The 25,024-nt window shown below is 38.2% G+C and overlaps 1 protein-coding gene across 14 annotated transcripts in view; it reads right to left on the reverse strand.

Annotated features, from left to right (window-relative positions):
* Window positions 1-493: 493 nt before the first annotated feature.
* CSPP1 (centrosome and spindle pole associated protein 1) overlaps window positions 494-25,024 on the reverse strand; it is a 126,346-nt gene continuing 101,815 nt past the window's right edge. For 13 of the 14 annotated variants that reach the window (XM_055318270.1, XM_055318269.1, XM_055318259.1 and 10 more), the window contains 10 exons: window positions 22,408-22,512; window positions 20,616-20,682; window positions 19,686-19,803; window positions 15,206-15,345; window positions 12,114-12,254; window positions 10,286-10,332; window positions 6,861-6,924; window positions 4,760-4,866; window positions 3,171-3,309; window positions 494-1,369 (listed from right to left, as the gene is read on the reverse strand). In XM_055318270.1, the coding sequence (XP_055174245.1) occupies window positions 1,161-1,369; window positions 3,171-3,309; window positions 4,760-4,866; window positions 6,861-6,924; window positions 10,286-10,332; window positions 12,114-12,254; window positions 15,206-15,345; window positions 19,686-19,803; window positions 20,616-20,682; window positions 22,408-22,512 (1,137 nt within the window). In that variant the 3' untranslated portion in view covers window positions 494-1,160. The remainder of the gene's footprint in view (window positions 1,370-3,170; window positions 3,310-4,759; window positions 4,867-6,860; window positions 6,925-10,285; window positions 10,333-12,113; window positions 12,255-15,205; window positions 15,346-19,685; window positions 19,804-20,615; window positions 20,683-22,407; window positions 22,513-25,024) is intronic. The other variant, XM_055318266.1, reaches the window with a different exon arrangement.

The following is a 25,024-nucleotide window of genomic DNA, read 5'->3' on the forward strand; positions in this document are numbered from 1 at the left end:
AGTCTGTCTGAAGGGTAAGTGAAATGACCTGGTGGTTATTTTATGCTATGGTATCAGGACCCTGTCTTGAGACAGAGGCTTTCATGATACCTTCAAATGAAGATGAAAGAGGAAAAACCTTCGCAGTATTAAATATAAAATCTATATGCAGCTAAAATTCAGAATGGAGAAATTTCATACCTGCAGTAAACCTGTCTGATCCTGTCCACCATTAGTGGCAGTGTGCAAGAAGTAGGGCCTGGGGGCGTTCTCAGCTGTCCTAGTACTGAAACCAAAGCATTATTATTTCCCAGAATTTGTATTAATCTTTACTTTTTAAAAAATACCACTTACGGAGGGACAGAAAACTGACTCACTTATCCAAGGGTCTGTGGTGGGCACAGCAAGGATTCCAGTGTCTGTCCTTGACCCCTGGGGGTTCCTATCTCTCTCCTAACTTCTAAAACACCTTGTCTAGAAACCTCAATTCCAGTTAAAATAAGAAACTGAGACAGGTAATAAGTACTTTATTTCTATCAAGTGGTTAAGTCATATAAATTAGTAAATGTAATGTCCTCATTTGCATAAAAATAGAGGCAGAAAGATGTGATTGATATTTAGTATATGGCTCATGGGTGGGAATAAAATCAGTTATGATTCCCATCACTTATACTGAATGAATAGCTATAAATGACATGGAAATAACTAGCACACTTGATTCATTACCTAGCAACTGAAATAGTCACAGCTATAACCAATGTATTTATTAAATGAATTATTTTGAATAGGAGGAACAATGGCAAATGTACATACAAGCATATTCTGGTTGTACAGTATTGTTAAGACACTTGTTTTATTCACCTTACCTTACAGGCAGAATTTAAAGTAATGCACATACGGTAGTTGATTCCAAGAGTTCATTACCACCCCAATTTATGGCAAAATTGTGCAAAAATAATTTTATATGATTCTACAATCTATAAATTAATCATTGCCTTTTATTTATATACATAATATACATCATTATATATCATCATGGGAAAAAATAGACCTTTATACACAGATGGTTGTGTAAGAGGCTTCCAGGTAGGAGCCCAAAGTAGCACAAATATTATTTAAGGTTCAGATGTGACATTCCTTTCACCTTAAAAAGGCACTGCTGAGTCCAACACCGATTTATTTTAACCGTGGGCAGTAGACAGGCCCTGCCAATTGTAAGTGCCTGGTTTTCCAGGAACCTGCCGCTGCTCCCGGTTCAGCTGCTCTGCCATAAACCGTTTCAGCGTCTCAGAGGTACCTGGGCGCAGCCAGGGCTCGGCTGCTGCAGAGTCTGAGCCATCGTCCCCCATGTGCCTCATGTCATCAGGGTCGACCAGTGAGCTCTCATCATCTGAAAGGCAAGAGGCACACTGGTGGCAAGGAGGTGAAGCGAACACACATCTCCCTTAATTTAACCTGTTCCAGCCCTGCAGTTCTCCATAGTATTTCATTCTACACAGTACTGTTTTGTCCAGGCCCCTTATCTTAGATGTAGGAAGAAAATGGTCAAGTGAATAAGGTGAATCCATGGTACAAACCCCACAGGGATTCCAAAGATAGCAAAGGAGACTGTAGAAGTGTACGCAGTCTTAAATTTAGCAAAGTTTTAGAAGTCAGTCAAACCTGTTAATGCTTTAAGGAAATGAAGTCCTTTTAGGAAAGCACTAGACAGGCAGACAAGAGATGAAACTACTTCCATTCTTTACCTAATCTAGGAGGCTGGTGTCTAACTCCATTAAAAGGTAGATCCTTAATTTATGTTTCATTCTTTAATTGCATGTACTCAACTTCTAGATCTGTATTTTACTTATTAGATAGAATAGGAAAATCTGTCTTCCTACCCTGTGATGTCATTTTTTTTTTTTTTAAATTACATCTCCCGGTCTGTGAAGGATTAGCCCAGCAAAGGGGTATGTGCAGTCAATTTAATGAGCAATCAATCCACATCGTACCAAAAAGCTCCTGTTTGAAAGGACAATGTTAAAAAGAAGTTTAGAAGTTGAAAACCTGTAAGATTCTTCAAATGTTCTATTTTCTCTCAATTTAAACAAACATATTCCTGTTAAATATTAATTACCTCTACTGGTTCTAAAAGAAATTGAGGAATAGGTCATCCTCAGTACAGATTAAAAGAATTGTTTTCCCACTGATCCACATTTTTTCAGGTAAGATATGCTCCATCAGGTAACCGTATGTGCTGGCATCTGGTGTGGTATCACCACCAATACATCTGATACCCTGACTGCTGGAGATTGTAGGAGTATTAGTTTTAAATTAATAAAGTGTTAAAGATAGGAAAATCACTATTAGAAAATTACTGTATATAGCTCAACAGACTAAAAGGGAATTTTCCCAAAAGATCACTCTATCAAGGGGCTCACTAGCTGCCTAAGGAACCATCCTGCCTGCCTGCCCTCCGTGAGCACACTTCAACCTGCTGCTCACCCAAACAAGGGGAGACCATGGTCCTAATGAAAATACCACACCCGGGATCCTAGCGCCTGCCTTTGGCCCAGGGCGCGATCCTGGAGACCCGGGATCGAATCCCACGTCGGGCTCCCGGTGCATGGAGCCTGCTTCTCCCTCTGCCTATGTCTCTGCCTCTCTCTCTCTTCTGTGTGACTATCAAAAATAAATAAAAATTAAAAAAAAAAAATACCACACCCTTGGCTTCTATTCTAAAAAGAAACCACCTGAGGCTATTTTGCTTTGTGGTATTGAAAGCCAAGCAAAAAAGTAAAAAAAAAAATCTTCATAGTACTATACATTTATAATAGATGTGTTATCTAAAGAACACCAAGTTTTCAAGTTAATTTCGGATAATCCCCCACTTCAGTAAGGGAAGTGAGGTGCTGATACTAACCAGCATCTTTCCTGCTGAAAGCAAAGAAAGCTTGGATATATTTAATAAAAATTCCGTCTGTTTAGAATCCACTCGAAAAAGCATACCCTCCGGTAGAATCGGATGCAAAGCTGATCCAAAGTCCAGGTTTTCCTGGATAGTGTCTATGATTCTAGGCCTTATAACTCAAAGGGATTTCAAAATTCATCCCATCTCTTCTCCCCAGCCCCAGCCATTAGTGAGAACTTCCTTGTAAACAGGTTTGAGTTCTTACAGAATATGCTGTAGTCCACCAAGACTGGCTATTTACCTGTATTAACTGGTTTATTCTGAATTTCATTCAGTCTTCGCATCCGTTCCTCATTTTTCATTCTAAGCTGATCAATATTTATGCTGGACACCGATTTTAAAGAGACACCATCTGGTGGCACATTAGGATGACTGTTATCCTACAATTAGAAAACAGAATTTCAGAAAGTCATTACTAAAACGTTAATCAGTGAGCCTAAAAATATTCTTGCCCCTGATAAATGTACAGTGCAGAATAAAAACAAATGGAAATCTGTAGCATTTATATTCTAACCCCTGGTGTTTATTCATGCAGGCTCAGATGAAGATCCAGCACTTGTGATGATAATATTTGAATGCAGCCAGGCTGGGTGCAAGTGGGGAATTAGAGTACCCGAAAGGTAAAAACTGAAACAATGGGTCTAGAATCAATGAAGCTAGAGTAATCAAGACAGGGTGGTAATGGCACAAAGACCCACAGATCAAGGGAACAGAGTCCACGAATAAGCCCATAAAGTTTACAGACAACAGAGCCAACCTAATTCACTAGGGGAAAGAAGAGCCTTTTCAACAAATTGTACTGGAACAAGTGGATTGTCCACATGCAAAGGAATGAATTTGAACCCCTACACCTCATATTAGTTATAAAAATTAACTGAGTGTATCACTGACCTAAATTCAAGAGCAAAACCCTTAGAAGAAAACACAATTCATGGTGCTGGGTTAGGTAATGGTTTTGTAGATAAGCAGTAAAAGAGTGAGGTGGACCTCATCAAGATTAAAAGCTGCTGTAGTTTAGTGGACACCCTCAAGAAAGTAAAAAAAAAAAAAAAAAAAAAGATTAAACTATGCAAATCATCCATCTAATAAGGGCTGTGTCTCAAATTTTATGTATCTGAACTTACAAATCAACAACAGACAACCTGATTAGAAAATGGGCAAAGGATTTGCACAGACCTATCTTGAAGGTACTGAACATCATTAGGGAAATGTACATCAAACCCACAATGAGACACTACTTCACACTCCCTAGGATGCCTATAACAAAAGAGACAGTAACAAGTGTAGCCATGATGAAGAACCTGGACCCGCTGCAGTGCAAGTGTAAAATGGTGCAGCCACTTTGGAAAACAGTCTGGCAATTCCTCAAAACGTTGACTATAGTTACTCTACACCCCAACAGTTCTCTTCCTAGGTGTACATGCCTACTCTTACAGAGTAGTCTAAGAGGATAAATCAGACTTTCCAATAAATGTTTATTAGTTGCTTCTTGTACCTTCTCTGAAATCCAAATAGCCTGCAACAGGGAAGGAGGAAGATTAGGGGGTGGAATGAATATTCCTGAACATTCTGTACCAGGTACTACTAGGCCTATAACCACTGTAAGAGATAAGAAAATACTACCTCAAAGAAGCCAAAAACCAGAGTTCAATGACCTGCTTAAGCCCAGAGAGCTATTTGGTGGTAGAGCCTACATTTAGACCTATGGCCACCTCTTTCCAGAGCAAGTGCTCTTTCTTTACTGGACCATGCCAATTTAGCATGGGCCAGAACCCAGAACTTTCAACTCCTAAACTGAAAAAAGAAAGGAAAAAGACACTTCATACATACAAAGTCCAGTCCTTTCAGTTTGTTCCTCCTGCGCTCCCTTGCAGAGGGAGCTCCCTGTGGAGGAAGGATGTCATCTTCAATGGCAGGATATGTCTCGCCATAAGCACCTAGGAGGACCACACAAAAGAGGTCTTAAACATCCACTATTTCAAATCTTTTTGCTCCAGGCTAAACCAAGACTCTTAATAGCTTTAAGGTATTATTTACATATAATAAAACTCAGATACTACAAATGTTCACAGTTCAGTAACTTCTATAGAATTGTACAGTCATCATTACAATCTAGTTTTAGAAAATGCTTGTCACCTCAGTTCCCTTGTGCTCACAGGAAACACAACTCCTACCTGCCGAGCCCCAGGTAAACACTGAGCTGCTTGCAAGCTCAGGAGATTTACCTTTCCTGAGATTCCATATAAATGAAGTTATGCAGTGTTATATTTTGTGTCTTCCAGGTAGCATACAAATAGGAAAGCAACTTTTATATATTAACCTGGTATCCTACAACCATGCTGTATTATTATACCAGGGTTTCTTTTATTGATCAGATTTCCTATAATCATGTCATCTGTGCACAAAGACAGTAATTATTTCTCCCTCCCAATCTAACTCCTTTTCTTAGCACATTAGCTAGGACTTACACAATGATGTTTAGGAGTGGTGAGAAGTAAACACCAGCAGTCGATTAACACATAACATTGTATGTTAAATATATATCATATATATCCTTACAATAAAGGAAGAGAACATGTTACTGAGAAAATACATTTACTGTACTGTATTTACTGGGAAAAAATCCACATGTAAGTGGATCCACGCAGTTCAAACCCATGTTGTTCAAGGGTCAATTACATATTGCAAAATGTTTTTTTGTTTTTTTAAAGATTTTAATTATTTATTCATGAAAGACACAAAGAGAGGCAGAGGCAGAAGCAGGCTCCATGCAGGGAGCCCAATGTGGGACTCGATCCCAGGTCTCCAGGATCACGCCCTGAACCGAAGGCGGCGCTAAACCGCTGAGCCCCCCCAGGAATTTCTGCAAAATGTTTTTGACAATAAGGCTAACAACCTTTGTGTATATAGTATGGTTAACTATAGTCAACATGCTATACACTTAGATCATCAGAACTTTCATCTAGGTTCTCTCCCTCTCCCCCCCCCACACACACACTCTTTACCCACATTCATTAGAACAGTGGTAACAGTCAAGACTGTGGGATATTTGTGGAATAGCAAAGACAGATTGCTGTACCTTTGGTCTAGTATAATGAAACAGTCCAAGACATAACAGGAACAGGTCACATTTCCCTAATGCCTCCAGAGATCCTCCCCATCCCTGTTTCCTTCTGATTTCTCTACCTTTACTCACTCTCCACAATATCATGGAAAAGGAAAGGAAAAACTCATTAAAAAATAATTATAGGGTAGTTTGTAATTTTAGTCTCATGAAATACCACTAATATGTAGGAGCTATAATTCCCAGATGGCCCTATAACAGCATAAATGCTTATGATCGGGTACATAATTTTGAGTGTATATTACAATACTTAAGAAGAAAGGTAAAGGTACCATGAGATTTTTTTAAGACTAAAAATATTCTTATGACCTTTTAAAATTTAAAGATTCACATGCATTTTTAAGAAATAATAGAGATCCTTTGCATACTTTGCCCAGTGGTAACATTTTGCAAAAGAAGAGCTGTAGTCTCATTCATACCCAAGATACTGATACTGATAAAATATCCTTGATCCTGATCCACTGGTCTCTTAGCACTATTCCATGGTATGGATGTACTACATAACCGTTCACCTACTGAAGGACATCTGGGCTGATTCCAGTTTATGGCCATTAGAAGTAAAGCTGTTATGAAATTTCATGTACAGATTTTTGTATGAACCATTCCTATGACTTCTAAATCTCATTTTGGTTATAAAATTTTCAAAATCAGAATAAGTCATTTTGATGATCATTAAATTAGAATATTCCCTTTTTACCACTTTGCAAAACAGAGAGTAAAGTACTGATTTTTGTCAAGTACAGAGAAAAATACTTAAGTAATATTTAACCTTTAAAGAACTAGATTGGTAAAATAAATATAACTCACCAATAAAAGCACTGTCAGATTCCAATAATGAAGTTTTCAAGAAATCATCAGAGTCTTCTCTGGACTAAAAGAAACATCATATATTTATTAGTCCTGGATGGAAAAACAGCAAATTAGCACCAAGAGGCACAAGTCTCCACGCTGTCCCCCAAAATAGTAAAAAAGGATGGGGACAGGTAGGACTGGCTACTTGCCTTCTACACCACATTCCAATGCCCCCAAATTACAGAAAATAACTATTTTATTAAGGGTCACAATACTGCTGACAAAAAAGTACAAAGCAATGAACCCAATTAAACATTAAAAGTCTTTAAACCATTGCCCAGATTCATTCATTCAATAAATCTGTATAGCAGACTTACTATGTCCTCCATGCAAGGAACAAAGATAAGAGTTTCTGCTGTAGAGTGGATCGTAATACCATGGGGGAAAGGGGGAGGCAAGTCCTCAGATAATGAGACAGCAGCTATCACAAAAATATAGCACAGATAGGGAAAGAGTGGAGGAAAAAATAACACTAGGATTGCACTTGTGATGAGCTCTCAAGAGGTTAACAGACTTACATATAGGAGGATAATATCACCTTATACGCTGGAAGGAGCCTAAAGTCACCTACAACCACTTCCCCAACTTATTGCTAGGATAGGCTAGAACACTCCACTGAAGAGCTATTCATTAATTTCTAAATCTATTCCACTGATACACAACACTGATTATCAGAAAGCTCTTTTCTTTTACTGAATTCTTCTATATATTGCATTTAACTTTCCTTTTTAACTTAACATCTACTGAATCTACTTTTGCTTTTTAGCGTGAACAGCATCTAATATAGCACGGCATACACACTGTGCCACCTCTCTTCCTCATCAGAGTCCTTCACATAACTGAAGAGTGATCCAAGTCCATGCAAGCTCTATCTTCTCCATGACAACCTGCACCACTTTCATTTGTGTTTTCCACACAATCCAGTTTCTGGGAAGATGAAGAGCCCAAATTTATTAGCAAAATATTGTGTTACTAATCCAGGATTTGAACCAAAATCCCAGCTGTTACATTTCGGTATCTTTTCCCTGAGAAATGTGGCTGCCATATACAGAGAAACCCATGACCTACAGAGCCTTCAGGAATAGGTGTGGTATGGGGACGAGGAGGAGCTCTCAAGACTAGCCTGGTTTCAAATCTAGGCTTTGCAGCTTATTGACTGTGTGACCAGGGGCTAGCCGTTTCCCCTTATGTCAAATAGGGATAAGGATGCCTTATTGTGAACTTCAGAGAAATGTCAAGAATCTGGCACAGAGTGGTCTCTCTGTAAATGGTAGCTGTTAGCAATGTCCTATTCAGTTCAAACTGAAGCACCAAGAGCTATCAACTGGTTACCCTGGGCTACTAAAACAGCCAAGCCAAGCCTTACCTTTATAATCTGAAAATGCTATAATGCTGTTTGTCATTTTAACTGGAAAATTAAATTTATTTCCAGTGTCAACTTTTCTCCTGAACTCTTATCTAAGTCTGCTACTTGCCAGTCCAATTGTTTGTCTAAAGGCATTTCAAAACTTGCCATGTTACTTTGTTTTTTTAAGGTTTTATTTATTGGGCAGCCCCGGTGGCACAGCGGTTTGGCGCCGCCTGTAGCCTGGGGTGTGATCCTGGAGACCCGGGATCGGGTCCCACATCGGGCTCCCTGCATGGAGCCTGCTTCTCCCTCTGTGTCTCTGCCTCTCTCTCTGTGTCTATGAATGAATGAATGAATGAATGAATGAATAAATAAATAAATAAATAAATAAATAAATAAATCTTTAAAAAAAAAAAGGTTTGACTTATTTATTCATGAGACACACAGAGAGAGGCAGACACAGGCAGAGGGAGAAGCAGACTCCCTGCAGGGAACCTGATGTAGGACTCGATCCCAGGATGCTGAGATCACGACCCAAGCCAAAGCAGACACCCAACCACTGAGCCACCCAAGCGCCCCAAAACTTACCATATTTAAAATCAACTTCCTAATCTTACCCACTCGCAAATCTGTTTCTCCTGCTTTGCCACTGCTATAAACTGCAAATCCCAACCCAAACGCTTGAAGTCCATCTTTGACTTCTCATACTTCACAGTCAATGTCAAAATTCTATCTGGTCTCCTTTCAAAATGAATCTAACCACTTCTGAGCACTTCCACTGCTCCCACCTGGGGCTAAATCACCTTATGTCTTGACTAGACTATAGCAGCAGCCTTGCCACTATTCTGCCTCAAAATTCTAGAAGCTTCTCAACACGTTCAGTGTAAAAAGCAAAATCCTGTGATAGGCTCAGAGGTTCCATGGTCCAGCCCGTCTCCCCTCTACCCCATCTGCTCCCCCCCCCCCCCGGCTCATGGTTCTCCAGCCTCCCCAGCCTGTTTACTGCTCCCTGTGTGCACCAAGCCTATTCCTGCCCAGAGCTACTGCCTAGAAACCTCTTCCTCCAGATGTGTCCTCAGGGAATTCACATGGCCACCTCCCTGATGCCCTTGCTTAAATGTTACTTAACTCTGTGAGGCCTTTCATCCCCGTTTTATTTCACATTATAAATCCTGTCACCCAAGGATACCCTGTACCCCCTTTTCCAGGCTATCATTTTCTCCAGAACCCCACAATTTAACATAACATTTTGTTTATTGTCTCTCCCTCTCACCAGAAAGCAAGCCCTCTGAGGGCAGAGATTTTTGTACCTTTTGCTCACTCCAGTACCCCCCAGCACCTTAGCATCATACCTGGCCCACAGTAAGTATTTAATACAGATTTGTTGCATGAAAGCAGCTCATCCCTTCCCTTCATTCAGTCTTTGCACGGATGTCACCTCCTCAGGATAAGAGTGATGCCCTTACCTTGCTTACTTTCTTAACAGGCCTCACCACTAGTTAACATAAGAACTCCTCCTTCCGCTGCCACTAATGATGTTGACAGCAAACACACTGCACTCATGGGCCAGGCCCCATACTAATATAGTATTTCACTTAATCCCAGCAACAACCTGAGCTATTTTTTATTTATGTAATAAACACTTATAGAGAAATTACTTGCTAGGCCTATCCCTCGGTGCCTTGCAAATAATAATTTTTACAGCCACTCTCAGAGGTAAGTAATATTATCCCATTTTACAGATCAGGTAGCTAAGGCACAGAAAGAATAAATATCTTGCCTGAAGCCACACAGCTAAAAAACAGACCAACGTGAACAGCCTAGCTCTAATGTCTTACAATCACAATATACTTCATATGACAATATGCTTTCTCTCTGCATATTCTACTAATATATCCCTACCTATGCACTACACAGATGAGACAAGATTTTTTTCTTAATTCAATATTCAAAACTGGTTTACTTACTTACCATATTCCTAAATTTTTTATTCCCCAAACACTAGCTTGAAAAACTATAACTGGCTTCTTACCATTCTGTGGTCCCGTAGTTTAGCACTTGGGATGGCATCCAAGTAAACTGTCATTGATGGGGGAGAAAAACAAAACTTTAAAAATAAAAATTTTTAGAATATCTTTTGTGACCAGCTCTCTACCGTAAATTCTTTTTCAACTATCACATTTTAGAATGTTAAGATATTACTTATTAACAAATATAACTCAGCATCCATTCTAGTTGAATAAAATTTTCTTCAATTCACATTAATGAACAGAATGAGTAAAATCATTGTAAACTTAAAACTGATGCCTATAGATAAAGAAGATAATGTAGGACTTCACCAGCTTCTCTCATATTTCCACAATCTTGGTAGAAAGTTGCTTGAGTGGAGTTATACACGAGCCCCTCACATGGAACTAGTTCAGCCCCAGGCACTGGGTTCCACAAAGACTCTGAATCAGGTATCCCAAAGGCCCATATTGGATTTGACCAGTGTTCCTGTGTGTTCCCCTGAATAGTACATTTTGTCCTTCAGAGACTGCTTTTGAGAATAAATAGGCTACCAATGAATGAGATAGCCTGTATTCCTTCTTAGAATATTTTATACAATGTTTGTGATTTCTTAAGATTTTATTTATTTATTCATGAGAGACACACACACAGAGAGAGAGAGAGAGAGAGAGAGAGAGAGAGAGAGAGGCAGAGACACAGACAGAAGAAGAAGCAGGCTCCATGCAGGGAGCCGGACGTGGGACTCGGTCCTGGGTCTCTAGGATCACGCCCTGGGCTAAAGGCAGCGCTAAACCACTGAGCCACCTGGGCTGCCCTGTTTGTGACTTTTTATAGTTAAACCATATTCTTATGAGTTCAACCATCACAGAGTTTAATGGCAGTGGGCAGGTGGCTGCTGTGGAAGATGGATACCTTCGGTGCTAAGATGCACCCAGTGTCCCGCCGGCGACCACCTGATGATACTATGCTGTCAGAGAGTGACCTAGGAGACCACTGTAAGAAACTCGGTATACGATGGAGGAAGGACTTTCCCTACATCAGTCTTTACCAAAGTCCTGACCTGGCCTAAAACGGTACACAACTTACTCCTGTGTACTGTCTTATGGTCAAAAAAGGTTCTTCAGATTCTGCAGGCCTAAGAATGAGAATGTCTTCTCATTTTTAATCCTGGGTTGTTGTGATTTTAGGACTCCTTTTCCATGGCTGCCCTCTGTGGCCTGAAGGCTGGCAAAGCTGGTGAAATATGTGTGAGGGTCGTGTAGGACACTGAGCCAAAAGGGCCCACAGATGCTACCTCCACTATGCCATCAGGTGCTCCCCCACCCAAACTTCCACACTCCCAAGGGACCCCAGATCTCTCCTTTGCAGCACTCAGCACACTTATGCTTATTTGGCATCTAACTTATCCAACATCTAACTTGCTCCTTGACAGCAGTAGCATATTTCATCACCACATCCCCAGATATGGGTCAGTACTTGTGTTCACTGTAGGCACTCAGTAAGTATCTGTTGACTGGCTGGTTATTCATAGCCCAGTCTCACTGAACAGATTTTATGTCCTATCAAAACCTGTCAGACACATAGGGCAAAGAAATGCTCCATAGGGCACTGGTGTGTTTGCCCAGCACTCCTTCCCTGAGCTCCTTCTTCCTGCTGCAGATGTCACCTGGCCTATCTGAGGTACTTCATCCTCCTCGCTATAGTGAATGGCTGGGCCCAAAAGGCCATGAGAGCATGGAGCTGCCAGTGGAGGGAAGTTGCCTGGGACTGTATCAATACCAGAGAGGAAAAAAAGCCAACAACAAAAAAACCCACTGATACTATTTGAGATAGGAATGATTATTTCTTACCTTCAGCACCTTCCTGCATCTTTATTTTATTCAGTTTCTTCTGCTGCTCTCTTAGTAGGGCTTGCTGCTGAATCTCCAAGGTGTGGTGATCTCTTGGAGGATCCGGGTACACGAATTTCAGATCAACTCGTGTTTCTGAATCTAGTACAAAACATATATTGCCAAGTTCAATCTTTGTTTCCAAACGATATTTTATAGAACTTCATTGCAAGTAACCTACGAGTAACCTAATTTCAAAATCAGGGAACAATTAAAATAATAAACTATCAAAGTCAAAAGATATTAAAATTATCATTAAAACTCAAAAACAGGAAATTAATATTCTTTAAACAATTGCCCTTTCACAAACTTATCAACATTGAAAGGAAACCTTTCAATGCATAGCTTACTATGCATTCCCCACCTTCCCACTCCCCAAGATGCCCCCAGAGCACACAGCTGGGCAACTATGTACAGGGATAGCCAAGCAGTTAGTGACATGGCTACAACTCAGGCAGCCATTAGGCGCTGTAATCACAGCCAATCTCAGAATATACTGAAAAAATCAAAATATAATGTTATTGGCCAATTAATACTTTAGCCTTTGCAAATATCATGCAAAAAGCAAAATAAATGCAGACTGGCTGGAACTTTAGGAGAGGTATCATTGTTGGAAGAAACAATCTAAGAATTCATCTATGCCACAAGTTCAAGAATATCAAGTTATCAGAATGAAAACGTTAAACCTTTATTTTTAAATCTTAAGAATAAAAATATAGTTCATACATTTAAAAAGCCTTGAAATTATTCCCTTTGTTCTACTAATTATACTGCTGGAATATAATTTAAAGAAATAATCCTAAAAAAATAAAAATAAAAAAATAAAGAAATGATCCTAAATATGTAAAAAGCTTTATGATCAGAAATTATAAAAATTACTAAAATAAAGTAATAGTGTAATATAACAAAAACATGAGAACCGTGCTGAATATCTAAGAATTAGAAAATGGCTAAGAGCAAAGTTAACAGAAGATATTCTGGACACATGAACTTGGATTGAATGGACCCTGACTTGGCTATTTCCAGACTCAGTTTCCTCTCTGTAAAAAGAAGAGATATTAACAACTGAATCACATAATGAACAAGGACTTAATGTGGAAATAATACAAGGAAATGAATGGCTCAATTTTATGGGATAAAGCTTTTTTTGTTCTCACAATCTCTTTATACTCTTTGAGGACCACAAGAAGCTTTTATCTGTGTCTCTCTCTCACACTCACAAGCCTTATTAGAAATTAAAACTAAGAAATTTTTAAAATGCAAGAATACATAAATGTGTTATGAGCGTTAGAACAATGAAGTTGTCACATGTTGTGTAACCTCCAGAAAACCTGTACACACGTGAGAATAAACATGAAAAAGACAAATAATGTCTTAGTTTATAATAAAAACAGGGTTCTTTTTTTTTTTTTTTTTTTTTTAGATTTTACTGATTTCACAGAGAGGGAGAATGCACAAGCAGGGGGAACAGCAGGCAGAGGGAGGGAGAAGCAGGCTTCTCACCAAGCAGAGAGCCCAACATGGGGCTCCATCCCAGGACCCTGGGATCATGACCCAAACCCAAGGTAGATGCTTAACCAACTGAACCACCCAGTCACCCCAATAAAAACAGTTTTTTTTTAAATTTTTTTTCTTTATTTATGATAATCACAGAGAGAGAGAGAGAGGCAGAGGGAGAAGCAGACTCCATGCACCGGGAGCCTGACGTGGGATTCGATCCCGGGTCTCCAGGATCGCGCCCTGGGCCAAAGGCAGGCGCCAAACTGCTGCGCCACCCAGGGATCCCTAAAAACAGTTTTAATTGCACAGGTCCCATGACCAAACTCTGAGACCCACTGGGTTAATACAACGCCTGGCATACAGTAAATTATCAATAAATGATAGCGTTAAAAAACAACAGTAAATGTAATTGGTGACATTTATAAATCTAAATGAAAAACAAAAGAGAAAAGTAATGGTTATATCTTGTTTTTGTTTTAATTAGGCTCAGAAAGAAGATTAGAAATATGAATGGTGTTTATATTTAGGTGGTTTGAGTAAGGAGATTTTTCTATCTTATCTGTGTTTTCAAAACTTTCTGTAATAGATACTACTTTTAAAAACAAAAAGAAGAAAAGTCAAAATCTGGTTCATCCAGTATAGGTCATATGACCACATATCCAGCAACTTGTCACCTCAACTCCAACACTTGTTCTATTAAAGGTACAAAAGGATAATCACATGTAATACACATTTTTTGTTCCTCTACTCATTTTCGGTCTCCCAGGCCCCTGTATATCCCTGGCAATCCTATTTCTCTACTAAGCTTCTCTCCTCCTTCTAGGTGCTACATCAAATCTACTCTCTTCCATCAGAAATCCTCCATTTGCTCCTGCCTACTCAGGGACCCTGCTCTCATCACTCCCTCCCTCTACTGTACCCTACCCCACATTAGCCATCCTAACAAGATCCCCCAAGCTCTAGACCCTGCACTCCTCCCCTCTCAGCCAAGCTTCCTCCAGGGCTTGTCTTATGCTTTACTGCCTCCAACACTCTGCCTCCTAGTCAATCCTCATTCCAAAGTTAATTGGCTTCTGAAGCCCTAATTTCACCAGAAGAGATCTAAGTGAGGTCACCAATGACCTCTCACCCAGCTGACACTTTGCAATATTCATCTTACATGATCCTTTCTCCCTAACACAATCTTCCCTCAGCTCTCAAGATACCACATTCTCCAGTCACTGTGGCTATTCCTCCTCAGGCTCCTTCCTAAGCTCATCTTGCCCTGTCCCCCATCCATTAATGACAAAGGCCACTCTTCTCATTATTCTAACTCCTCTAATCCACTCCCAAGAGGCTGTAACAGCTGTACGCTCTCCAAAAGAAGAGCTAGACCTACTAAAGCTTCATCTACCAGACTGGTAAGCTGAAAACTCAAGTATATAGATAGAAATTTTACTCATCATTTAAAATAGGTATTCTAAATGAAACTTTACTTTTAAAAAAGAATACAAATAAATACTTGAATAAGGGCAGAACATAGGTTGTATCTAAAAGAGTAGCATTCTACTCACCTCTATCTTTCAGCTCATTGAAGTCATGAATATTCTGAAAAGTAGTAGCATCTAAGCCCTTAGGTGACTGTCTTCTGACAGGAGCTTGCAGCCGATGCCTAGCCATGTCAAATATATCCATGGGATTCCTTTCTCTTTTCCTATAGGTAGATGACAAATTTTGGTATATGCATTTTAATAGGAAGAGAATCAGAGTTCACATTTAACTCCCTGAACAAGAAATCTGGCATCTTACATCACAGTATATTACAGAACTTTAACATCTGTTATTACAACCTCTTATATTAAAAAATATGGCAAAAGTCACTGTAATCTTTCATGATCTTCCGATGCAAAGTATCCTATTAGAAGAATATAATGAGTTAGCTTTACCTTAAAATGTTCACATAGTAGAGAGATTAAATATTGGTTTTTCTGACCTCAAAGATTATAAAGACCAGCTCTGCTATTTACTGGCAGTTTGACCTCGATTTCATCATCTATATGATGCAGATGATGTCTAGTACTTCTACTTAAGTGAAGTTATATACTGTAAAGTACCCAGCACTGTACCTGACTTATGTTAGGTAATCAGTAAATGTAGTCTTCCCTTCAGCCTAAAATAAAAATTATACAGAAAAAAATGTACGCCACCCAATACAATGGGTATGAGCCACAGTCTCCAACACTAATTTTACAATGGGCTTTCAGGGAACTCAATACCTAATTGGTTAATTTTATACTCTATTCCTCTCGTACCTAGAAAGTTAACCTACTAGGCAGGTGGCTTAGTAAGCGAGTTTTCTGTTAAGGCTTTGGGGGAGTGACTATAAGAGGAAAGGGATGGGAGACAGTGTCTCTAGCACTACAAAGAAAGACCTATCTGTGCTTCCACGGCACTAGAGAGGGCCCCCTCTATTTCTTCTATAAATGAAGCTTTAAGATATAGCTGTCAGAGACTTGGCCCAACTCCTTTCATTTCTTTGTTTACTAAATCTTCCCTAAGTACCTAGATGGGAGTAGCTTGGATCCCAAAAGGCAATAAATACCACCTCTCTCCTGGAGTCTCTTTTCAGGGTGAGAATAAAGAGTCACAAAAATGGCCCTCTTGTCAAGGCTGACACAGACCTCTAAATAGAGAACCACCTAGGATGATAGGAACTGCAACAAAGATTCATTACATTGCAAAACAAATACCAAAGCCTTCTAGGAGGCCATTAAACTGGACTCCTGCCTAGTTCCCATTACTGCTAAAAGTGAAATAGGCTGCTAAGAATTAGATTATCAGATCTTTCTTGGATATGAGATGACTAATGCTTGTTTTGTGTCTAACACAAAGAGTTCAATAATGTGAGCTTAATTAACGAATAAGATTCTTTCTGTGAAACAATTTATAAAATTGGAATGAAGGATCAACTGAGATATCTCTGATTATAATACATATTAAAAATTATACCAAAGTACATGTATTTAACCAGTTCTTGCTAAATGATGGCAATTCTAACATATATTCTCTAACTTAAGTTAGCATGTAAAATTTACAAGGTACTTTCAAACACATATGTATATTTTTTCTTTACTAAAATCTCATGGTTATCATTTGCAAATGAGAAAACTAAAAAGCTGCCTGGTCTTTCTTATATTGGTTTGCCAAAAGAGTACAGTGTTCAATTTATGAATGAAGCAAAGAAAATACATGTCAATAATCCACTATACTGAAGTAAATATGCATGTCTGAATATGCAAAGCTGCAACAGGTAAGACATTTATAACATCATAAAATAAAAACGATACTGACCTCTCAATTACTTAGAAGTAGTTGATAAGTAAAACAGAATTATTCACTGAAAATTACCACCTTGGGTTAACATTTCATTATCTAGCCATTCTGTATTCTTGAAATTTTCTCACTGTGTTTACTTAGCAGAACATGCTTGAAGGTTAAGCCGCTATATTAAAATCTTACCATATACTGGACCAGAGTCTTAAATATCAGTATAAAGTTAATAAACATACAAATTGATAGACCAGGAACAAAGACAGATATGTTTATGATGTAGTACACATACATATATTAAATTATCTAGCTCTGTAAACTAACAGAGCCCAGAGGCAAAGACATCCAATAGCAGCAAGCACATCTAACATCCAGACCTTGTTTCTAAATATCATTCTCCAAGAAGAACCATGGCTTCCTGGACAAATGACTGATGTCAGGGAGGTGGTAGGGGAAATACAAGAAGATCCTGGAGTATCTCTTGTAATACTAGAAAATATAGAAGTGCCCAAAATGAATGGACAATGGATTATATTCCAAAGTACAAAATAAATATACACAAAATACAAGAGAGATAAATAAATGATTAAATAAATAAATAAAGGGAAGAGAAGGGACAAATTTTTTTTAACGATTTTTTTATTTTAAACAGAGAAAGAGATTGAGTGCGAGTGGGCGAGCAGGAGGAGGGGCTGAAGGAGAAAGAGAGAGGCAGACTCCCCATGAGCTCAGAGCATGACCTGAGCTGAAATCAAGTCGGACGCTCCACCAACTGAGCTACCCAGGCATCCCAAGAAGGGACAAATCTTTCTTATGAAAAAATTCTAAAGAATATGCATAGATAACCAACCTCCCCATAGAAGATGCAGCTTAATCTCACCTCCTACCCCTTCTTGTGAGTGTGCCAAATTTATTGATTTGTGTCCTGGAGCAGAGAAACCTGATAAAATTCTACTTTAACCACATGATGAAGGTTCCCATCCCCAGGAATGTCCTGTAGATGCCAGGTATCCCCACGATATGATGATGTGATGAGAAGGCCATCCACTTTGTGCTATTTTTTCCAAAAACCCTTAGCACCAGTCTAATCATGAGTAAACTTCAGACAAACACAGACTAGGGGACATTCTAGCCAGCCAATACCCCCCCTCTAGATTGTCACAGACATGAAGATAAGGAGAGACTAAGAAACTGTCCCAGACCAGAGGAGACCAGGATACATGACAATTAAATGCAATGTGGTACCCTATATTGTTTAGATTCTGGACAAGAGAGCATTAAAAGAAAAACTTCAGAAATCCGAAAAGTATGGAACTTAGTAGTAATGTTCCAGTATCAGCTTTTAGTGATAGTCATACTCTAGTAACACAAGATGTTAACAATTGAGAAAACTGAGTGAGGAGGCATATGGAAACTCTGTACTATGTTTGCAACTTTTCTTTAAAACTATGCCAAAATAAATCATGTTTTTTAAAATAAACCCTCTTTAAAAAAGTGTGGTAGTTATGCACTATATTGACTTTACAACCTACAAAAAGACTGCAACTGCAATTTGAAAAACACTATTTTAAAAAATTTGAGTCATCTTGGCAAAAATGATCATAAATGTCTGATAGTGAGTTATTTTGCTAGAAAGTATTTTAGAAAACAGATTGTTGAATGAAAATGTAAAAGATAACTTAAAATATAATTGTTTATAATTATTCTAATTCTGAAGTTTTCCATTCCTATATCATTCCCCACCCCAGGACTAAATTTCTATGCCTGATTTTGTTGAAGACTAAGATGGGAAAGTAAGAGACCAATTTCATAATTTTTTAGTCTTGTTTCAACTATCTCTTTCCCAGCATGCACTTCCCTACCACTTAGATTAGCTTACAAAGCAACATCTGCACCTATTTGCCTTGCGCACATATGGACTGAAATCAGTCAATTATCTTCATTCACTGATTTCTGTGGTGAAACAAACAGTCCATTCTAAGATAGAGCTGGAAGAATGACGTGCCCCCTCGGAACTCATTTTTTACTAAGTCGAATCCTGTTACACATTTCATGGTTAGAGTTACTATTTCTGGTATTCCTTTAAGAAAGTGCTACTTCTTTCTTCCTCCCGGATTCTAACATCTCACACCACCACCATCTACATAAATATATTAGTGGCAGAGGAAGGACAGCTAAAACACTCAATTTATATGTTTTATATTAGGCTAAATAAAATTCATTAAATATCCCACATTTTTGCACTGAATATAGATTCAACAGGTATGGATAAATGTTTTATGAAGGCAACCTAATCTACATAAAACTCAAGAATGTGAATCTAAAAGCATATTGGTTAAAGAAAAAGCTGCTTTGCCAAAAAAGAGAAGAAAGAAGAAAAGAGAAAGAAAACCTACCACATACTACAAACACAAACAGACTTAATAAATCATATGCTTTTTTTGGATTAGTTGCATTGAGTCCCTCCCCTAGGATATAATTATTAAGCTACATTTCTTTTAAGGGAAAGGCTATTTCAGTCATTACAATTTTACCAACAATCTGTTAAAATCTTTCTCAAGCATGCAAACTAACCATTCTAATAAATGTGATTTTAAAATAAAGACTGATTAATCCTGTTCCAAAACTGTAGAATGATTGAATGGGTTCTGGTTAGCATGTAATTCCTTTTCCTGAATATAAGAACAACAAAACACAGAACAAAAAACACAAGTTGTAACTTGCCTTATGTGAATTTCATCATCACTGTCCATGTGTAGCAACCGCCCTTGCAGACGCCGCTCTTCGCTACGAAGCTGTTTTCTCATTTCTGATAACTCCATAATTACATTTTTTTTCTCCTCTGCAAATTCACATTAATAAGTAAAAAAATAAGACAGGTATAAAAAGAGAAGATTAAACATTAAACATAAACTGACTTATAAAACTAAAATGCTCAGAAAGATATCTTTATGAAAGTTATTTTTAGTATTTTATATATACAGATATTTATGAATACCAGTAAGATATACACACCTATTTCTGAAATACAAAAATTTCCAAAGTGAAGAATTATTCTTAATGGGGGTGAAGAGTACACCTACAACGGGAAGCACAAGAGAGTTCCTTTGTGGTAGTGCCACAGTTCTTGTTTTGTGTTTTAAGACTTTATTTATGTGAGAGAAAGAGTGATAGAGCACAAGCAAGAGGGAGAGGCAGAAGGCGAGGGAGAAGCAGGCTTTCCATTGAGCAGGGAACCCGATGTGGGTCTCAATCCAGGGACTCTGAGATCATGACCTGAGCCAAAGGCAGATTCTTAGCCACTGAGCCCCACAGGCGCTCCTGATGTCACAGTTCTACAACTTGATTGTGTGGTAGTCACACAAATTATCCATAATACAAATGCACAGAACCACACACAAACACAAATACATATCAATTACTTTGTGTTAAAACTATGAGACTGGATGGAAGTCTGTACAGCATACCAAATGTCAATTTCCTGGTTAGTGTTCTATGTAAGATATTACCACTGAGGAAAGCTGCAGGAAATGGTACACAGGGACTTCACTGTGCTCTTTTGTAACATTCCGTGAGTCTATAATTATCTCAAAATAAAAAGCTTAAAAGAGAAATAGTCTAGGTTACAGACTGAGTATTAATAGTTAACTCTACCTTCTGCACGTAGCTGGTTTCTCCTGGCAGGTACCGGAGGAGATTGTGCCCTGGACATGGAACTTTCCTGTTTAACAATCATAACAAAGATATATTCAGTATGCCTTCTCTACAAAGAAGCTTGAAAACAATTCTTTTTTGAAGTAACTATATGTGAAAGAAACCAGACTTCCCACTATCCTACATATACACTTACCTACATGTATTTTTCCTTCCCATCACAATGGAAGGGTCCTCCTTGCTCCATCCAAAAACAATCCCTTCACCTATTCTCTGTATCTGGTAAATTGACTCTGACCTCCTCCAATCACTCTCTTTTCTCAGTTTATGCTTAAAAAAAGAATCTCCTCCTTCATCACTATCTACTGTCCCTTCTCAGCTATCCTCTCAAGAAGAGATGCCAGTACAATGTCTACTTCCTCATGCCCATTCACTCCTCACCACACGGCTACTGCCTTTGCTTCTACACCCTATCACTCCGCTAACACAGCTCTCACCAGTCACCAGGTGACCCCAAGTGACACAACCAATGGGCATTTTACACCCTTCTTCTACTTGGCCAGTAGCAACTGATATTGCCATTCTCTGTCACTTTCTCTATTTCCTTTCTCTGCTTCTTAAATATTTAACTCCCAGTGTTCCATCCTCAGACCTCTTTACTTCCCCCAAATTCATCCTAGATGGCTGTACTCATCTGACAAGGAACAATGTTAATGGCTCTCAAAACTACAAAACCAGTCCAGAGTTCCTTACTTAGCCACAACCTGTATTTTCAACCACCCACTTTATATAAATCTCACAAGAAACTTGAAAGTCGTCACTAATGCCTACCCCGCCCCCCGCTACAGTCTGTAAATGCCATTATCTGTGTTTCCTAAGGATATCTTGAATTTGCTATCCATTCTCAGTTCTTAATGTCACTGCCTTTGTTTAAGTCCTCAAAGTCTCACAAATGGACTTCTGCAAAACCACTATAACTCATTTCCATGTTTATGGTCTTACTCGACCTCTAAAATACATCTCCACAACACTGTCTTCTCCAACTGATGACACGTGTCATTCTCCTACTTAAAGTATTACAATGCATCCCTATTCATTATCTACCACAGACCTACTAATCAGAACCTCAGAGGGTGGGATTCAGGACAATGTCCAAACATTTGCTTTGTCTATTCTGGTAATTAGCCCCTTTGGTATCCACTCATCAATGGAAATAAAATCAAACCCCTCAGCACTCTATACAACATCCGGCTTATGTTCTGACCTCTACCTCTCTTGCCACCCTGGTCAGGCACTGAGACCAGACCAAACCACGGTGTATTCTTCTCCATGTGTGCCACATGGCTTACACTTTCTTCCACAATTTTGCACATGCTCAAAGTCCCTCTTCCTCCTCTTTATGGCAAATCGCTACTCATTCTTCAAGAGTCAACTCAAGGAACAATCCCTCTAGAACATTTTCCCAGATCTCTTTTGATCACAGCTCAGTCTAAAGTATAAGGGATTTCATTAGCGTAATTACAGCTAGCCAGTTGATATATTATCAAAGAAAACGCCTCCTTGAGGGGCCTGGACAAGAACCATTTGCTAAATTATAATCTATCAAAAGAATTTAACTGTAGGGTACCAAGTATTATCAATTACAGCTGATGCAACAAATAAATACAAACATCATCTATATTTCAGATCTGAAAAAATGTGATCTAAATATGATGAATAAAAAAATTCATTCAATTCCCCTAATCTAAAATAACTTAGCTAAGATGAACAAATCAAAAGAAAAAGCATATACCTGAATAAAAGAACTTATAATGCTGTCAACTGAAGGAGGTCTTTGAAGTTTGCTTGTTATTTTGTTCTGAAGAGCAGGAACTACAGGAGAAGGCTGTCTCAAGCGCTGGGGGAGAAAAATTATATATACACACACACACACACACACATATATACACAATATACATGTATATATACACACATACACCAACATATGTACGTATATAAACATACACACATATATGTATACATATATATGTGCCTGTGTGCACAAGCACCCCTAACAGTTAACAAGACCATTTAGGAAGTTCAGAATGCTACTGCCTTTTTTTTTTTTAAGATTTTATTTCTTGGGGGTAGGGGGGCTGTTCAACCCCCTACACTTAGAATTATGTGTGAGGGAAGCTATATCATCTCTAAATTTCATTTCTGGACAATAAAGCGTCTCTTAAAAATATCGTTAGGAAAAAAAAAGATTGTATTTATTTGACACAGAGAGAGAGAGAGAGAGAGAGAGCACAAGCAAGGGAAGCAGCAGAGAGAGAGAAGGAAAAGCAGGCTCCCCACAGAGCAGAGAGCCCAACACAGGGCTCGATCCCATGACCCTAGCCTGAGCTGAAGGCATATGCCTAACTAAGTAAGCCACCCAGGCGCACCTGGAATGCTATTTCTTTTATTTAATAAAGTACTTTAAAAAAAGCCAGAACTCAATTGTGTAAGATCAAAAACATCAGGTATGATAAATATAAACTGATTTAGATATTTTTATTAAAAGAACAAGACTCTCAGAACAAAAATATTCAACTTAAGTAAAGCAACATCATGCTAAGTATCAGGAAAATAACAAAGGCAAATAGAACTAAGGTAAACATCTGTCTAAATAATAAAAGAAATAGGACAACATGAAAAACAAACAAAAACTTTTCTGGAAAAGCTCTAAAATCTAGATCCCTTGTCACCAAGAGTATGATGAGGAAATTTTCCAGATCACAATAATATTCTATGTCTCCAGAAGAAGTAAATCAGGGTTTCCAGTCTACAGAGTAATGAAGCTAACAGTTTCCAACTTCTCATTAAAATCAAAATGCAAAAGAACCCATAAAAACTCTCAACAAAATGCAATAATTATCTGGTTAAAAAAAAAAAAAAAAACAAAACACCCAGACCAGAGTAGATGTATGGATGTTAAACTGTTCATTTTGCATGGTACAAAATCAAATATTACTTTCACTGGTGACTTTGCTAAAATTAGAAATATAGGAGAAAATCTTTTCTTTTAAAAACACTAGATGACCACAAGCAGAATTGTAAAGACAATATAAACCTAAAGGACTCCAGAGGATAAAGCAAAAATAGCATACTCCACATAGTAAGAAAACAAATAACTATCAAGGAAGCATAAACAAAAAAAATTAGGATAAAAATAGATGGATTTGGGTATCACTATTCAAAAGATTACAATTCTCTAATTAAGATAAAAAACAATTAAAAAACATAAAACTAAATTCAACAAAATAGGGCAGCCCCCGTGGCGCAGCGGTTTAGCGCCGCCTGCAGCCCAGGGCGTGATCCTGGAGACTCCTGGAGACCTGGATGGTCCCACATCAGGCACTCTGTATGATGCCTGCTTCTCCTTCTGCCTGTGTCTCTGCCTCTCTCTCTCTGTCTCTATGAATAAATAAATAAAATCTAAAAAAAAATAAATAAATAAAATAAAAAATAAATTCAACAAAATATACAAGCTAAGTAAAAAATAAATGGTGACACAAAAGTAAAAACTAAGAAAACAGACAACGTATATATCAGGCATACATAAATAAAGGAAAAATTATAGCTAGCTTCATCAGTGAGAGCAAAATACAGGGACGCCCGAGTAGCTCAGCCACTGAGCAATCTGCCTTCGGCTCAGGGCGTTATCACAGAGTCTCACATCGTGTTTCCCTCAAGGAGCCTGCTTCTTCTCCCTCTGTCCATGTCTCTGCCTCTGTGTCTCTCATGAATAAATAAAATCTTTTTAAAAAAATGAGAATAAAATTCATTAAATTTAACAAAGCTGGCTTAAAACTATGCTGCTTCACAACTGAACTATAATAGTCATAAAACTGTGTATTCCTAAGGAAAGTATTTTCTTTTAAACGTAATAAAAAATGGGCAGAAACACAATTGTGGAAAATTAACAATTATCTTTCATTTTTAATCAATTTTAGAAGAAAATATTTTGTGTTTTCCACTCAATTTTGCTACAAGCTTAACATGACTCTAAAAGGAATAAATGCTATTAATTTTAAAAATGAACAAATGACATTTGAATAATATTTTAAAAGGCAGAATAAGTATATATATCCAACTTTAAGAATGAAGGGTATTGTCTAACATTACTAGAGCAATGAAAATAATACAAAAAACATAGGTGTTACTTATAAATTCTCTTTTAAACAATGTTTCAGCAGATTCTAATTGCAAACACTTATTTCTATTACCATAAAAGCCTGGGGTGAGAAATCAAATAGTGTATCTGAACCAATCAGAAATGGCTCATGTTGTCTGTAGTAGGTTACATAAAATAGTGTACCAAACCACATGATAAATACACTAGGAGAACCCATTGGTTAAAAAGTGATCTTTTTTGTGAATGCTGC

Source organism: Nyctereutes procyonoides, unplaced genomic scaffold, assembly GCF_905146905.1.
Source record: "Nyctereutes procyonoides isolate TBG_1078 unplaced genomic scaffold, NYPRO_anot_genome, whole genome shotgun sequence".
Taxonomy (NCBI): domain Eukaryota; kingdom Metazoa; phylum Chordata; class Mammalia; order Carnivora; family Canidae; genus Nyctereutes; species Nyctereutes procyonoides.